Below are 17641 nucleotides of genomic sequence, written 5' to 3' on the forward strand. Positions count from 1 at the left end.
ACATGGCATCATCAAATGACACAAGTCTTGGATAAGAATCTATAATGTACTAGAAGGCCCTTGTTAACGATTTTTTACTCCGACAACATCCAAGGTTCCTCTAACAATGCGATAGAAGCATGGTTTAAAGTATCTCTGATACGATACGATACCCTCTGATACGTATCTTAATTTAGCAGACAGATACGACGACTGATACTGATACTGATACTTTGATCCTTGATCTTTAGCATATCTTAGCGTATATGTGATACGATATGATACCCTCCGATACGTGTCTTAAATTTAGCCGATCGATACAATGACCGATACCGATACTTCAATCCTTGGATAAAAGTAATAGAAATGGAGTGGGCATAGATGTAAATAACGATTTAAAGAATGATGTGGAAGTAAAAGATTTGGAGATATGATTATATCCATCAAGCTTGTGTTTGAGAAAGAGGTTTTCAATATGAATAGCACTTACGCACCCCAAGTTGAATTGTTTGAAATGAGCTAGTTACAATTTTGGGATCACGTGGATGGATTAGTGCAAGGTTTTATTCAAAGCGAAAATATTATTGTAGAGAGTGATCTAAATGTTCATTTTTGGAGAGAGGAGTGAAAAAGGGATCTCCGTTTTAGATTTTTCTATAGTTTATGATTTATCTGTTGTAAACACTTACTTTGAAAAGAGAGGAGCATGTAATTACCTTCAAAAGTGGGCATCATAGTAGCCAATTGGATTTCTTTTAATAAATTGTTATGTAAGGAGTATAAAGTTATACTAGGGAGAGCCTAACCACATAGCATAGATTAGTTGTCATGGATATGTGCCTTGTTATGCAGAATTTTAAGAAAGGTGAGCTTATTTGCCCTAGGATAAGGTGATGGAGCTTAATAGGGGATACCTTGAATTCATTTACTGGTAAAGTGGTTAAACAAGGAAAGTGAGACTTGGAGATAGATAATAATAAAATATGAAATGAGATGACTACTTGTAGTAGGAAGGTTGCTAAAGATGTCGTAGGCGAATCGAAAGGAAAATGTCATTCCTCTAGGCAGACTTGGTGCTGGGATGATAAGGTTCAAGCAGCCATCAAGACTAATAAAGCTAGTTTTAAAATATGGCAAATAAGTGAAAATGTGGATGGTCTAAAAAGGTATGAATTTCCCAAAAATGAAGCTATAAAAAGATTTTGGGAAAAGCAAGGGAAAAGAAATATGAGATCTTTATAACAATCTAAGCACAAAGGAAGGGGGGAAAAAGCTATCTGCAAGGTTAAAATGAGAAAAAGGGAGAGTAGAGATCTAGACCATATGAGATGTATTAAAAGTGAAGACACTAAAGTGCTAATAAGGGACGAGAACATTAAGGAGTGATGGAAAGGTTATTTCTATAGCTTACTAAATGAAGACATTTCAGGTAATAGGTGTCCCGGAAAACAACATTACCTATGAAGACACAACATGTAGATATATACAAATAATTATGGTGACTGAGGTAAAAGAAGATTTAAGGAGGATGAAAGTAGGCAAGGCACTAGGCCCAGTTGAGATCCCAATAGAAGTGTGGAAGGGCTTAGGAATCAATGGTTTATTTTTGCTAACCAAGTTGTTTAATAAGATTATGAGCACAAGGAAAATGCTAGATGAATAAAGGAGAAGTATTGTGGTTAAAGTTTACAAAAATAAAGATAATATTTAAAGCTGCAATAACTATAGGGCATAAAACTAATAAGTCATACTGTGAAATTATGGGAAAGGGTTATTGAAACCTACTTGTGATAAGAACTACTATTACAGAGAACCAATTTGGTTTATATCAGGACGATCCATGACACAAGCTATTTATTTAGGAGACTCATGGAAAGATTTAAAGATTGCAAGAAGGATCTCTATATGGTCTTTATTGCGAAACCGTCATTGCCTGATGGGAACTTCCCCTATATTGCTATCGATGTCTTTATGTCACACGACCTCTTAACATTACACATTGAATCCCCAATCCTTTGCTTGTTGTGCAGTGACAGTACCAGTACCCACTAATCTTTGTTTCCATATACGATTTCCGGTTGACTTCTCTTATGATTCGTTAATACGAGAAGCAAATTGTATTGACCTAGAAAAAGCTTATTACAAAGTCCTAGAGTTAATTTAACAAGTACTAGATAAGACAAGTGTTTCAAGTAAATATGTGGACATAATTAAGATATTTATGATGATGTGGTGGCTAGTGTAAGTATTGTGGGTGGTCAAGGTGGTGAATTCCCGATTATAGTTGGGTTACATCAAGGATCAAGTTTAAGACCTAAGTTGTTTGCGTTTATCATGGATGATTTAATCAAAGATATTCAAGAGAGGCTCCTTGGTGTATTTTTTTGCTAATGATATTATTTTGGTGGATGAGACAACAGGGGTTAACACCAAGTTGGAGTTATAAAGATCAACCTTGGAATCGAAAGGTTTAAAGATAAGGGAATGAAGACGGAGTATATGATGTGTAACTTTGGTTATGCAAGGACGGATAATGTGGTGGTGAAAATTGATGAGAAGGAGATTTTGCAAAGTGAATATTTTAGGTTTCTAGGCTCATTCATAAAAGAAGGTGATATGGAGGATGATGTTTCATAGAGCATTAGAATAGGATGGATGAAATGGAGAGGTGCTTCTAGAGTGTTGTATGGTCAATGCCCTTCTTTAAAACTTCAAGGATATTTTTATCAGACAATCATCCGACCGGCTATGATGTATTGTACAGGATGTTGGGCAATTAAGAAGCATTATGTAGACAAACTTAGTGTAGCGGAGATGCGGATGTTGATATGGATGTGTGGCAAAAACTAGGAAGGATAAAGTAACGGATGATCATATTAGAGCTGATTTGGGAGTAACTTCGATATATGATTACCTATGAGAAAGTCGTTTGAGGTGGCATGGTCATGTCAACAAAGGCCTTTGGATGCTCCAGTACAAATGAGTGATTTGATTCAGATTGGAGGAACTAAAAGAGCCAAGGGCAAACCTAAAACGACCTAGGAGAAGTGGTGAGGAATGACATGCATAGCTTAAGCCTTGTATCAAGTATGACCTTGAATAGAGCTGATTGGAGGCAAGGATCCATTTAGCTGACCCCATTTAGTAGGGATAAGACTGAGTCATCGTCATTGTTGTACTTAATAGCAGAAATAACAAAAATTGAAAATATCGGAGCAAACTGGGTCAGCCCAACCTGAAATGGGTCAATATGGGTCAAAATTGTGGTAGTGTGCGGCATCGCAAGAGGCATTTATTGTGCTTTATGGAGGGGCATTTTGGGAATTAAAAAAAAAACTAAAAGCTTTAAGTAGGGTCTCCCTCCCCCTTCAAAACTCCTCTTTTAGCCCCTACAAACCCTGATTCCGATTCCTTTGTAAAATCATTGAAATCTTAAGGAAATTTTAAATTTCTTTGAAAAGCCAGAAAGCACTTGAGAAAGGCTGATACCCACTGGTAGTATGGAATTTTCATTGAAATAGTAATTTTTTAAGAGGGAGATGCTGAGAATCTAGAATATTCGGAATAGTTTAGAGAAAATAGAGTATGGGAAAGTTGGGATCTAGAGGTTGCAATAGAACAAGGAGAGCAAAAAGGAGATGAGAGAAGAAGAGGAGAAGGGAAAGCTATGGCGATAGAATGTTGTGGGAGAGAGTACATTTCTCTTGCCTATATTGAATCACTGTCTTTTCATGATTGGCACATTATTGCCACATTTTTAACTAGAACAATAGATGGTCTGGTTTTTTTTTTTTTTTTTTTTTTTTTTTTTTTTTTTCGGGTGAATAATTTAATTCATTGCCAAAGAGAAGGAAAAATATACAGCCCCAAGAGGGGAGCGGGAACAAAATCCTCAAGGGGATACAAGGTTCCTGATTGCAGAGCTTCGAAGCTCCCAGGAGGCAACAAGTTGTTGAGACTTTTAAGATCTTTGCTTTGACATCAAAGAAGATGGAGTTCCAAATCTTTTCTAATGGCCGAGAGTTGGAAGTCCATTTCCTATGATTTCTCTCCATCCATATTTGGTTAAGAGTAGCACAAAAGGCCAGCTTTCCCACATAGTCACAAATAGTCTTCCCTTGGAAAGTCATGTCCACCCAAACCCACTCCCTTTGGAAAGGGAGGATTCTTCTGTTGGCCAGCCAGCATTTGGAGAGAACAAGCTTCCAGATGGAGGAAGAGACAGGGCAGGCGAAGAATAGGTGATTCGTGTCTTCCGGTTTAGATCCATAAAGATAGCATAAAGGAGAGACTTGGATGCTTCTTTGGATAAGGAAAGCTTGCGTAGGAAAATAGTTCATAAAGAATTGCCAGGCAGTGAAGCTTTGATGCGGAATGTTGTGCTTGGGCATCAGTTGCAGTTTCACCCTTGATCATTGTGGCTATGAGTTTACCATTATTTCTTATCTCTCTTCTCCATTACTCTCTAATTGCCTATTCGGGTGGAATTCCTTCTCTCCTAGTTCCCACTCTCCTCCATGGTTCAAGGGTTCAGTTTCGGTTTTATGCATGGTTTCAGTCAGGCTCGTAACCGAGATAATCTCGACCGAAACGAGATTTCAGCCAAAACCATGTACCTTTTCCCAGCAAGTTTCAAGGTTGGGTTTTGGTGGCCATATGGCCAAGTTAGGTCCTAAAACTTGCAAGATCGCCTATTTTAGGCCTTCTAAACATAGTGGAAACATTTGTTTTTAAAGACTACACCCTAAATGTTAGTTTGACTTTGGACCCTAGGTTGGTAGTCTGCATTGTATACAATCTCTACACTAGGTTATTCCATGATCTCGCTGAGATCTTGTTAATATCTCTCTTTTTCAAAAAGGCGAGACGAGATGTATGGTGAGTTGTAATTGTACAAAAACTCGACTGAAATCCTTTCTCGCCTATATCTAACCTCTCTCTCTCTCTCTACTTTTTTGAAGAAAAAGCACTAAGGAGCAAGGATTTTGGAGCTTTTGCTGGAGGATCTCTATTCTTATACTCATTGAAGCCTAAAGAGTAGAGAATAGTACCTCCTCATCCACATTTGGAGTTACTTTAATTTTCAATATTTGTGAATGTGACTCATCACTCATCAATGTTAATTGTTAAACAATTAAATAATTATCTATGATTTCATTTAAATTCTTATGATTATGTTGTGTCATGTGTTGATTGTGGAATGTGATTGTGGATTGTGGAATAGAGCATACTGGCCTAGGGTCCGAAGAGTTGGAGACTACTTACATAAGGTACGAAGTCAAAGTACCATTTTAGGTTTGATTTTTTTTTTTTTTAAAACTGATGCTTCCAATGTGTTTAGAAGGCCTAAAATAGGGAGTTACAAAGACCATATCCGAGACCAACCACTGACTTGAGCGGAAAAAAATATATGATCTCAACGAGATCTCCCCAAATCTCTCTTTTTTGGACCAGCAAGATGGGGGGCGAGAGAGAGATCTTAAACCTTGGGTTATTCCACACAATCTTTGGTACTAGATTACATATCATTCAAACAAAACAACTTAAATAAGCATTATAAATTGAAAGGCATCAAATTATAAACCATTTCATAAAACAAGCATCATACATGGCCAAATCACATATGTTAGATTTACGAAGAGTCACATATGTTAGAGTAAACAATAGCACAATACTAGTGGATGACTGACTTTATACCCATCCAAGATTTCTAGATTCCTAAGATTAAAAGAAGTGTCGGGCTGGATAATAACCATTATATTGTTTCTGATGGTGAATCAAGTTTTTCTCCGATTGAATCACAAAACCTGGGTAAGGGGCGCAAATAGGAGATGGGGGTGGTTTTCTTCACAAACAAGCGAAACTAGTCAAGATATCCGAGATTGGGTCAAAATTCTTGTTGAGTTCAGTATTTATATGAAGTGGTATGTAACATTTTACCTGAAACTTATCGATATGAAATATCAGACAATATTTCGCCGAGATACCAAAATGTCAGTCAAAACCATGTAAATTTTGTGTTTTGATATTGGTTTCGACTTGAGACCTGGCGAAACCGAGATCTCGCCGAGATATCGTACCATGTCTCCTCCCAACAAAAAAGAAAAGCCAAAAATCAAACACACATCCTCAACCCCCCGCCCACGCACGCACACTTCATCCAAGAGAGAAAACGTCAATGTATCGAAGACTAATGCAATACTAATCCCAAAGCAGTGAAATCCAGTGGGAGATCAGCTTGTGATAGGATCACAAGTATAGGGCTAGAACAGAGTTCGAAAGAAACGAGATAAATCAATTTAAAAAATTTTGGTCAGCCTGGAATTTTAGTACAAGCTGTGGATCGAGTCTGTAAAATATGATCTGAATCTGACAGACAGATTTGAGGTAAGGTGAGACACATTCTAAAATTTTTAAAACCCAGAAAACCAGTGAATTCGTTAGCCGAAAATTTATGCCTCTTGAACAGGAAATGAAACTAATTTGCAATTATGAGAGAAAGGAAATAGAAGAGAAGATAAAAAATATATGATCAGGAATTGCCACTTGATCCGCAGGGCTGGAATCACCACAAAACACCATTACCCAACATTGGAATCGCTAGCAAGGCTTCCTGGAATCACCACCAGGCATCTTACTGAAGCACCACAGAACCAACGGCAAAAAGCCAAATTCTATTCATCAACTGTGTGTAGGGTTGAAGCCCCTTACAACCTTTATATAAAAGACTCGCACTAAGCATAAAACTCTTCCAGTCAATGGCTTGCTAATTTGCTATTGAGGTAGTCTTTACTGACTAAAACTTTTATGCAAAATAAAGGAAAACGGCTTAAAACAATGCAGGACTCATACAGACCTATTCCATCCTAATTAAGAAGTAGACTCTTACTAAACTAGCTAATAAAGGAAATCCCATATTCCTACCTCCTACCAATATTTTAGGCCCATTAAAGTGGCCTAGTACAAACCATTGAACCAAAGGCCCAACACACATGAAACCCACCTAAAGCTTATTTCCACTAAAATACACCCACTTTTTGTTTTTATCTGCATCAAAGGTCCTCATGCAACTGGTTTTTATAACTTTATGTTTCACCTTTGAGTGTTCAAGGAAGACCAATTGATCAAAGGCTCCAACTCCCTGACCTGAAATTAATTTTAGGGTTACATCTCTTGATGCGGTTTGCAATATTATATGTTCAGACTAGGAATACTAAACCTTGTTTTAAAGTTTCACAACTCACGTTATAGATATTCATGCTCAATACAAAGTAAAGTCTAGTTGTTAAAGTCAGTTTAATTATGATGCTTTTAACTTTTTGGCAATACAAACCCCTTTTTTTTTTTTTTTTGGGGGGGGGTGGGAATCCAATGTGAGTATTGTTAAAGTCGTATATATCTTTTTCCTTTTCCTTGCAGAAAACATATATGAGCAAACCAGAGGCCCAGAAAACACCCGCACCAGGGCTTGCATTCTTCCACATTCCATTGCCAGAATATGCAAGTTTTGATTCAACCAACTTCACAGGTGTGAAACAGGAAGGAATTAGCTCAGCTTCACTAAACTCAGGATTTTTTGCAACCATGGTAGAATCAGGGGATGTGAAGGCGGTATTCACAGGCCATGATCATGTCAATGATTTCTGTGGAGAGCTAATAGGTATACAACTTTGTTATGGTGGAGGATTTGGATACCATGCATATGGGAAGGCTGGCTGGGCAAGAAGAGCAAGGATGGTTTTAGCAACTCTGGAAAAAACAGATGATGGGGGCTGGGGAGGGGTGAAGTCTATCAGAACATTGAAGCGACTTGATGACCAACACCTTAGCACTATAGATGCTCAGATCCTCTGGAGTAATAGATCTCCTGGTAAGCTTATCCTATGCTAGCTTTGCATTCTTTGACATTGGTATTTGTGTGGTGTGTGTGGTCACACTTACTGGTTGTATAATTAACAACAGTTAAAAAACTGGAAAAATGGGAGAAATATCAATGTCACCAAGGTTTTTGATCTTATCTAATATAATAAGACACATTTACCAGTGACCAAATTTTGTATGCACAATTAGTGGAATAGTGGTAGGGGCAAATGTGTTATTTTTATTATCTCCATCTTTTACTTTCACAACTGCTCTCCTTCCCCAGCTATTCCCCGATTTTCAGTTTTTCTCCACTATGAGCCCATGCACGACTCCTTTCCTTCCCAACTCTTCTTTAATAGTTTTGAAGCACAACTGCTCTCCTTCCCCAACTATTCTACGATTTTGAGTTGTTCTCTGGTACATGCTTGCGCAACTCCCAACTCCTTTGATTTCCCATCCTTTTCTTGACTTTGGCAGCATTCTGTGTTTCTTGACTTTGGCAGCAGTTGCAACAACTGCAACATTAGCAGTTGTAATAGTTGTTGTGTCCCAGGTATCTCTCTCCCAGTTTCTACATCCATCAATGTGTCTTCTTTTCTTGGTCTCCATCAACCTCTGCAAACTCCATCTACTGCAGAGAAATCATTGACAATTGGGGTTCGACAATCCCCAAACTCATTTCAGATTCACATTTAAAGGCTTAGGATTTCATGGGTGATCTGTGGTTTAAGGTGAATGATTTTTGTGTTTCATGGTGTTATCAGATAACATTTCTAGCAACTCCATTGGAGGAGGAAAATATGACCTTTAAAAGATTTGAAAAATAGGTGGTGTAGATGAGGGAAGGCTTGAAAATGGATTCGTAGGAGAGTCACAAATAGTTGTGGCCCCAATGATTGGGATTAGATTTGAAGAATGAATTGAGAATTAAGTTGTGAGTGCTTGTGCAAGCTTCTTCCCCCCCCGCCCCCTCTTCTTGTGCGATTCCTCTCCCTCATCTCGTCTTCTTTCTCCTCCCATGTCATACCCCCTTCTTTCCCTTCTTTGTTAGTGGTAATCGTAGTCTGAAACGAGTTCTCTGGAACTCCACTTCTGCAAGCCGTATCGAATTGATATTTTAGTGATGCCGCCTCCTCCCTAGGGCTAGCCAAAACCTAGAGTATTAGCCCCTAAATCCTCCTGTCAGGTGTATTGTCTAACCTGTGACCAAATCTGGACTCTGTTCTACAGCCAGAAAACTTTCAGGAAGTTGGCTTGTCTTCAGGTGAGATATTTACCTTTGCTGCCAGTGGGTCAAAGAGGTTTATGAGTGAATTTCGAATTCCAGAATTTCAGAGCCTTTCATCTTCAATCAATTGCATTCTCTTCACCACAAGGGGTTCTCCTCTGCTGCTCACATCGCAGGTTAGAGGTTGAAGACAAATCCTCTTCCCATTTATTAATTAGAACCTTTTTAAACCCTTATTCCTATATTTCCCTTCAATCTGAATCAGGTCACTCCTTACTGGACGTTTCCAGTAAGGAGTGACCTGATTAACGTCCAGTAAGGAGTTACCTGATTCAGATTGAAGGAGATAAAAGAGCTAGGGGCGGGCCTAAAATGACGCCTCTAGTAAGGAGTGACCTAATTCAGATTGAAGGAGATAAAAGAGCTAGGGGCAGGCCTAAAATGACCATAGGCGAAGTGGTGAGGAACGAGATGCGTAGTCTCAGTCTTGTCCCAGGTATGATGTTTGGATAGAGTCTATTAGAGGGCAAGGATCCATGTTGCCACTGAGATTTTCCTGATTTGGTGAGCTGTGCCTCTTTTCTCTTACTCTCATCTTTTTTTTTTTTCGTTGTTGGATGGATCCATGTAGCCAACTCCACTAAGTTGGGATAAGGCTGTTGTTATTGTTGCTGTATTCCTATATTGCCCTTCCCTTTATCTAGTTATTACCTTTCGTATTATTCTGCTTATCTTTCCAAGAGCCCCTCCTTCATCTTACGTTACTCCATTCACTTGTTTTCCAATTGGTAGCTTGACTTCCAGTGGTTACCAATTCTGCCTTTTTTCCCCTCTTTTAGAAGATAACCCTCTCCCTTTTCTCCTTATTACATATTGCTGTTAAGTTGTTTTCCCTTCCAAGTTTGCCCCTCCCACCTTATATGTTATGTTCCCTTTTGTTCTTTTCTCTTATGGTTAAACTTCCATCTATTTACAAGATTGCCATCCCTTTCAATTGATCGAGTCCTATCAGTTCACTTGGGTTCATAAGCAATCCAAAACAGGTTGTTGGAACCCCGGATCTGCATCAAGTAGGGCTGACAAAGGGCTCGGCCATGTAGTGCTTGTTAAAGCCCCAATGGTAACATAAGCCAGCGAGGCGAAGTTTGACCCCATCCTTCAGGCTGGCATACCATCCGCTGACAGTTGGTAGCGTCAATAGAAATTCTTGGGCCTGTAGCATGGGTCCATGGCTGAACCATGCAACATGTAATATTTAAAATTCCATGATTTGAACTTTTTTTTTCTTCATTTTCAGTGGCAATTGTAACGCATGCCAAGGTTTTATGTTATAATCTATTTAAGCATAATTACAGAGTAATAGCCAGGGCCCACTGGTTTGTGACCCCTAAAATATTGAGTCCTGTTGCACAGCACGTGGACCACATGTAGACATATAATGTTGAAGGGAAGGACTTTCACATCTTGAATGCTCAAAACTTGGTATCTTCCTGCGTATGCATAATGATGACGCTTCAAGCAATGAGATTGTTCATGAAGCAAAAGTAGTATAAACTTGTTTTTAAGTGAGTGCAGAATGAAAATTTTTAAATAATTATCCACATTGTGCTGATGAGTCGAAATAAATAGTATATCAGGGAAAATCATAGACACTCAAATGCTTTGGCTGTCAAAGACAGGACTATTTCATGGTTAATAGTAAATTGAGTTGTCAATATCTCAGTGATAGTAGGTCTTTTTATTGAACTTGTAGTATGGCAATGAGTTCTTTCTTCATTTTACTTGGCTTTTCAGTTCCAACCTACTGTGTCGATGGTTTCATTATTGATGGATATTGGAATGGTTCATGTTATAGTAGAGCAAATGAGCAAATGTAGATATACAACTAGATTTTGCTTTAGGGTTTGGACTTTGTACAAAGATCATCTTTAGAGTGATTTTCTCGTACGAATTTGATAGTTTCAATCTATATCTCCCTTCTCTCATGCCTCTTTAGATGTTTAGTCACGTAGTTTCATATTTGTGATATGCGAGTTATGTGATTTAACAAATTGAGCCTTTTTGAACTGGAATGTGGTTTTCGACAAGCACTTCGAAGTTCATTCCAACAATTCAGCCTCTAGAAGTTTACATAATGGATGAGATTCGAAAATTATGATACTTTCAGTTAGGGGGTGTCAATCGGTCGGGTCGGATTGGTTTTGGTACAGTTTGAGTCTGTTTCAGTGTGGGAATGGTTAAACCGAAACCAAACCAATAATTTCGTTTGATTTTGATTTCTTGTATTTGTTTGTAATGAGGTTGGTTTCAGCCCGGTTTGGGTTTATTTTAGCATACAAATTTATGCAAAATTATGCAAAAAACTAGTTTTATGAGTTTTGGGCTGATTTCGGTTTCCTATCGGCTTTGGTGTGGGTTTTTTAACCTGTTTTATGTTCGTTCGGTCTGGTTTGGGGTCGTAATTCCCCAAATCGAAACCTTAAGACTTTGGTTTGGATTAGGTTTTGACACTCCTACTTTTGGTAAATAGGACATGAGTTTTTTTTTGGGGGGGGTGAAAAAACTGATAATATTACTTAAGGGCCAAATAATAGTCCATTATCGATTACAAAATATCCATTTTGACTACCTACAGATATAGTTAAGGAATCTGTTGGGTACACAAAGTATCTTGAGACATAGATTAACTGATGCAGGAGCACCAACTTGGACCGAGCAAATCTTGTTTGAGAGCCCCAACCGAGAATTGGGCCTGAATTGGGATTTTGGTCTGGTATGATAATAAGAGATTTATTTTCTATATTAGGATAATATTTAATCTTTAATTTATTTATTTTGTTTTATTTGGTAGGGAGTTGGATACGTAGCGATTTGCTTAATGGTAGTTTCTTTATTTGTGAGTTGGATTTCTTCTTATTTAAAGGCACATAACCCAACTATTGTAGTAGTTGAAGAATATGGAATGAATTAATTTGAGAAGCCTGTGTGGCTTATTGTGTGCCCTCCCCTCTTTCATTCCCCTCTCTCTTCCTCCCCGGCAGATCCTCTCTCATTTTCCTCTTTTCCCTTCCATAACTGTGTTCTGAGACTTCCTATCTTAGTACAGATTTGGTATGATTTCTATTTCAATTTCAAAATCAAATTGTTTTCGTGAAATTGTCAACAAATAGATTTTTGGTTGAGAACTTGAAATTGTTTTGGTTGCATCAATCTGAAATATTTCAAGAATAAGAAATCCATTTGGTTGTTCAACTTATGAGATATGTTCTCTATATTTCTTTGGGAGAGAGTGGTGGTGGTGTGCTCAGAGGCGGAGGTGGAGGTGGAGGCGGAGGCGGAGGCTGGGTGGGGTCAGGAAGGTGGTGGTGGTGGTGGCAATGGAGGCTGTGGTGGTGGTGGCGGCGGCAGCGGCGGCGGCGGCGGCAGCGGGGTGGTGGTGAGACCATTAGGAGAAGATTAGAGGTGGTGTTTTATTTTTAACATGAAATTACTGCTTTGCCCATTAAATTAACCATGGCTCATTAAAAAGCAAGAGAGAACAATTTCAATTTCAAAATTGAAATAGATCTTTCACTATTTCAGAATTTCTATTTCACTGAAATAAGGTGCAAAAATCAAACCAAACAATTTCTGTAATAGGAATCACCCCATGAAATTGAAATAGAAATCACACAAAATAAGGCCTTAGGTACGTTTCCCTCTCTTCTTCGACCTTTCTCCCTGTCTCAGGTGACCTATCTAATTCCTACCATTACACCTTTATTTATTATTTTATCGTCTCTGTCTTCCTCTTTTCTATTCTGTTATTTCTCCCATTCAGCTGCTATTTTCCCCTCTGTTCTAGTATCCTACGCCTACATCTGGGTTGGGTATTATTCAATAGAACTCCTTCATAGATCATCCATTGGCAGTAAATCCTAACCTTAGAGCGACCCAAGCCATAGATCTCCATCCCTATTCGAATTTCAAACTTCCTGCTGAGAGACCTCTCTCTGTGAAGCCATGATTGAACCAGAAGTTACCGCCTAGTGGTGGTTGCATGGCTTTTATCGGATTTTCTTCTTCAATTTGGGGGTGTTCTTCAGTTGGAAACAAGGGGATACTATGTTGGCACCCCTTCCAGAAATTTCGACTCCATCCATAGCTTTTTGGTAAAGATATGAAAGTGGGAGTGATGTTGGTTCTACTGCCTACTATTCCATTCGAAGGTTGAAGACAACTGTCATCACGGTTGTTTTTTTAAAAGCCTCTTTTTTGTTCTTTCCATTAATATCTTGCCCTATAGTACTTATTTTCTTTTGTCCTTTATTTGGTTTGTTCCAAGTTGGTCATTTTACCATAAATTCATAATCTCTATTGTATCCTTTTCTTATTTAATTACACAACAGATTCATTCAATTTCTGATTTATTACAAGTTTGCCACTCCCTTTGCAACCTTTGTTATATTTGCCAAAACTGTCATTCTCTTTATTTTTGGCAACTATACATTTGGGTGGGTCCATAACGAACCCAAATAGAGGTTTTCAATTGGTATCAGAGCAAACCTAGCCATATATTCCTCTATGCTCAAGACTATAGTTCGCCTACCCAATGAAAAACTTGCTATTTTATTCATTGATAAAGGACAAAGCGGACAAAGTGACAATTTCATCTTGCAGTCTGTGATGGAGATGTTATTAAAGACCAACGAGATCATATTAAGTCTGAGGATGACGTCTTTGTCAAATTCTCCATTTTTCAATATTGTGATGTTGCTTATTGTGTTTGATTCTTCTGCAACAATAGCAACAATGCATTTTCCCAACTAAATGGGGTCGGCTACATAGATCCGTGATAGAGCAAAGTAAAAAAGCAAATGAAAGAAAAGGGGCACAAAAAAGAAAAGAACCATATCAAAGCAACATCTCCGGGACATCACACCTAAATGCAATCGGTGACATGGATCTTAGCCCTCCAAACAGCTCTATTTGATTATTCTCTATGCATTATTAAATTGTGTTAGAGAAAACAAAGAAATACGAAAATAAACCAAGACAAATCGCACAACACAGAGATTTAATGAGGTTCACACACCGATGTGGTGTGCTATGTCCTCAGGCGAAGAAGAAGATGTTTCACTATGCAGAAGAGAGATTACACCCAACCCCTCTGCTTCCATCACAGATCTCAGAAAACTTCCCATTCGGGTTGCCACCAAAATATGTCAGAGTGGGTCAATCTTCAAATGGGTCAAGAATTCAAGACAAACTTAACAAATTGGGTTGAGAGTGGTTGGAAGAACAAAGAAGCATCGTTGATTGAAACAGAAACTTGTGCACCTTACAACCTTCTTATGTGCACTAGACATTCTTTCTTCAAGGATTGGTTGACGAAATATGCTCAAAGTCAAAGGAGGTGATATCATCAATGCAGCCACAGAATGAGCTGAATGGGTCAACACAAGAGGAAGACCGCTTGCTAGTGGGACAACGATTAGACGAGATGGTTATTGTGGGTGAGGCAACCATGGATATTTATATTGAGATTGTTATCCCCCACATATTTCAAGACATAGATGCAACATCGAAGCTTTATATCTTGGATTTTGTTCGTGTTGTTGACAAGGAGCTGTAGGGCCCCGTTGGAGTGTTTAATTTTTACCACTGAACAAAACTCATGGGCACAACATGGGAATTGATGCAAAAGCACTTCCTTGGACTGGACCAGCCTGTTTGAGAGCCCCGACCGAGAGCCAGTCTCGAGTTACGATTTAGGTCTAGTAGGATAAATAGAGATTTATTCTCTATATTAGGATAAAATGTAATCATTAATTATTTATTTTGTTTTATTTGGTAGGAAGTTGGATACGTAGGGATTTTTTCTGAAGATTAGTTTCTTTATTTAGTTTGTTTCCTAGTTGAGTAGGTTTCTTATTTTTGAGAAGGTGATGAATAATTGGCTGACCTTGTGATCCAAATTCCCAAAACTATCTTTTCATCATGGCAAAACTGTAAAATCCAGGAGACTTTCCGTCGCAATGATGAAAAGAGTGGGGCTGAAAGGATTTCCTTGTCTGAGACATCGACAAGGTTGGATGTGGACAAAGGATGAGCCATTCACCTTCACTTTGAAAGAGACCAAAGAGATACAAAATAGAACCAGATCACACCATTGATCACTGAAGCCCATGAATTCCATGACTGCTCTTATATGACCCCATTCCACACAATCGTAGGCTTTGGACATGTCCACTTTAAGAGCAATAAAAGCACATTTGCACTTATACTCTCATAAATTGTGTCAGTTCATTAACTATAATGTAGTTGTCTGCAATTCTCCTACCTTTAATAGAAGTGGTTTGCCATGTGGACAGAATTTTGTCTAAGATGGGATGGAGTCTGTTTGCGAAGAGCTTTGAGATGAATTTATATATCACATTGCATAGGCTAATGGGTCTACAGTCATCCGGAGTGACAGGATTTTCAATTTTTTGTGATGTCAGCATTCATAGTATGATTAATCTGTTCAGGAAAGGAACCTGTTCTAAAAAGGATTGAACCATAGTGCCCCAAAATATTCCAGAACCGCTAATAGAAGCAGGCAGGGTAACTGTCAGGTCCAGATGCTTTAAGAGGACCAATGCTAAATACAACCTCTTTTATTTCCTCAGCTGAAGGTATGGCAGTGAGAATCACATTGTTGTCCTCTAGTGATTATGCCTCAAAATGGTTCTGGGTCAGCAGAAATTGAGGATCCTTAACAGGTTCTGAAAATGATCTCCGCGTGAGTGAGTCAGTTTCCCATAACGTATCAGGAGGCCTCCTTTTAATCCCAACTATATGATTTCTTTGGTTTTATTTTATATTTTTTCGCTTTGCAAACAGCATGGAAGTATTTAGTATTGCAATCTCCGTCTCGCAACCATAACTCTCTGGATTTTTTTTTCCAAAAAAGTTCCTCTTCCCCAAGGATGTTTGCAAAACGGGCCTCAAGAAGATGAGTCTGATTACGGCTATTAGAATCCTCAGAAATATAAACCTGACAGAATTCTGGTTGGGTCTAACACAGTCAACATTGCCAAAAACTTTGTTGTTCCATTTTTCTTTTTATAATGGAGGAAGAAATCTTAGCTTGGCATTAATCCTTAACTCATCTAGAGGCAAATGCCTATAGAGGAACGATGGGAAATTGGCATGTAACGCCCAATCCTTGAAAAAATGTGAGTTTTGGGGTAGAATTTAGGATGAGGATGGGTATCAAGAAGCAGAGAGGAGTGGTCAGACCCAATAACGGGGTAAGATTAGGATGACCTTTTTAAAGAGCAACCCAGTGCACGAGGCTCTCACTACTGCGGGGTCTGGGAGGGGCAAGTTGTATGCAGCCTTAACCCCTGCTTTGTAGAAGGGGCTGTTTCTAGGTTTTGAACCTGTGACCAACCTGTTGCAATAGTGCAACTTAACCGTTGTGCCACAGGCTCGCCCATTAGGATGACTTTTTTATTATTAAAAAAAAAAAAAAACACAAAACCAAACCCATGGTATTTAAGATAGAGACCAAGGATTGATATTAGATTTTGAAGGGCCAAAAATCACTCATCAGAGTGGTTGAAAAAGCATGCCCCTTTCTTCTCTGATTTGGAGTTTATCTGGTTGAAGTCTCCTGCAATCAGTATGGGGAGCTTTTGGTGCAAAACAATGTTCATGAACATGTTGGGAGAGGAATATCCAGAAGTTAAGGTGTAGATTTCTCTTAAATGGCGTATGAGATGAAGATCCACTTGGATTCAGAGTTTCAACATCCTGCTATAATGTGATCCGATTATGTGCAAAGTGAAGCTCCACAGAAGATTTTGAGAACAACCATAATGTATCAGCTAATCCTCTTTGAGGTGCACATTCTCTATACTGAGTCAGAGAATAGAAATTTATTTTATTTTTATTTTTTTTTTGGAGGGGGGGGGGGTTAGGTAAATGAATCAGCTTTTGTCTCACTAAGGAATAGGATATCCGGTTGATTCTTTGAATAGAGATGCTCAAGAACCCTAGCTGTTTCAGGATTCCCTGCTCCATCTAGATTCTAGAGTAGGAATATCCGTACTTACTAGAGTTAATGCATAGATAGAAAGACGGCACTCAATCCAGAATAAAACAGTGTAAAATGAAATGAATGACAGAGATATGTATATGAGGAAGAGACGGTAATTTAAAGACAACAAATGATCATCAGAAACAAAGCTGGATGACATACTGCAAGAGGTGTATATCAGATGGGGGATTATAGGATAACAGTAAGGGGTGGGAGGAAGTTAATGAAGTCGTTCCTCATGTGAGAAGAAAAGTGAATGACAAGAAGAAGAGTAACGAAAAAACTGAAAATCAGAGCAAACACACGAGTATTAAAATGAAAAAGGATGATTTTGCCTGAGATCGAGAGTGTGCCTTGAGCTCCTCGCAGATACTTTTCCTCTCCGCAAACTTCTAAACCTCGGACGATTTTAAGCAGCAGTGGTTGCTGAGAGCACGTGACTTGCATAGTTGTACGGTTCTAAAACCCACATGTTTTGATTAAGTTGGAGCTGATGTGGTTTTGAG

General features: G+C 38.6%; 1 protein-coding gene across 3 annotated transcripts in view; it reads left to right on the forward strand.

Annotated features, from left to right (window-relative positions):
• LOC122069674 (probable inactive purple acid phosphatase 29) overlaps window positions 1–17641 on the forward strand; it is a 42576-nt gene that overhangs the window by 14876 nt on the left and 10059 nt on the right. For 2 of the 3 annotated variants that reach the window (XR_006137512.1, XM_042633739.1), the window contains exon 3: window positions 7399–7849. Coding sequence is in view for 2 of the 3 variants with exons in the window: in XM_042633739.1 (XP_042489673.1) it covers window positions 7399–7849 (451 nt within the window). In the remaining variant the exon portion in view is untranslated. Of the gene's footprint in view, window positions 1–7398; window positions 7850–11766; window positions 11844–17641 lie in introns of all 3 variants that reach the window. The other variant, XM_042633738.1, reaches the window with a different exon arrangement.

This window comes from Macadamia integrifolia, unplaced genomic scaffold (assembly GCF_013358625.1).
Source record: "Macadamia integrifolia cultivar HAES 741 unplaced genomic scaffold, SCU_Mint_v3 scaffold69, whole genome shotgun sequence".
In the NCBI taxonomy this organism is placed as follows: Eukaryota; Viridiplantae; Streptophyta; class Magnoliopsida; order Proteales; family Proteaceae; genus Macadamia; species Macadamia integrifolia.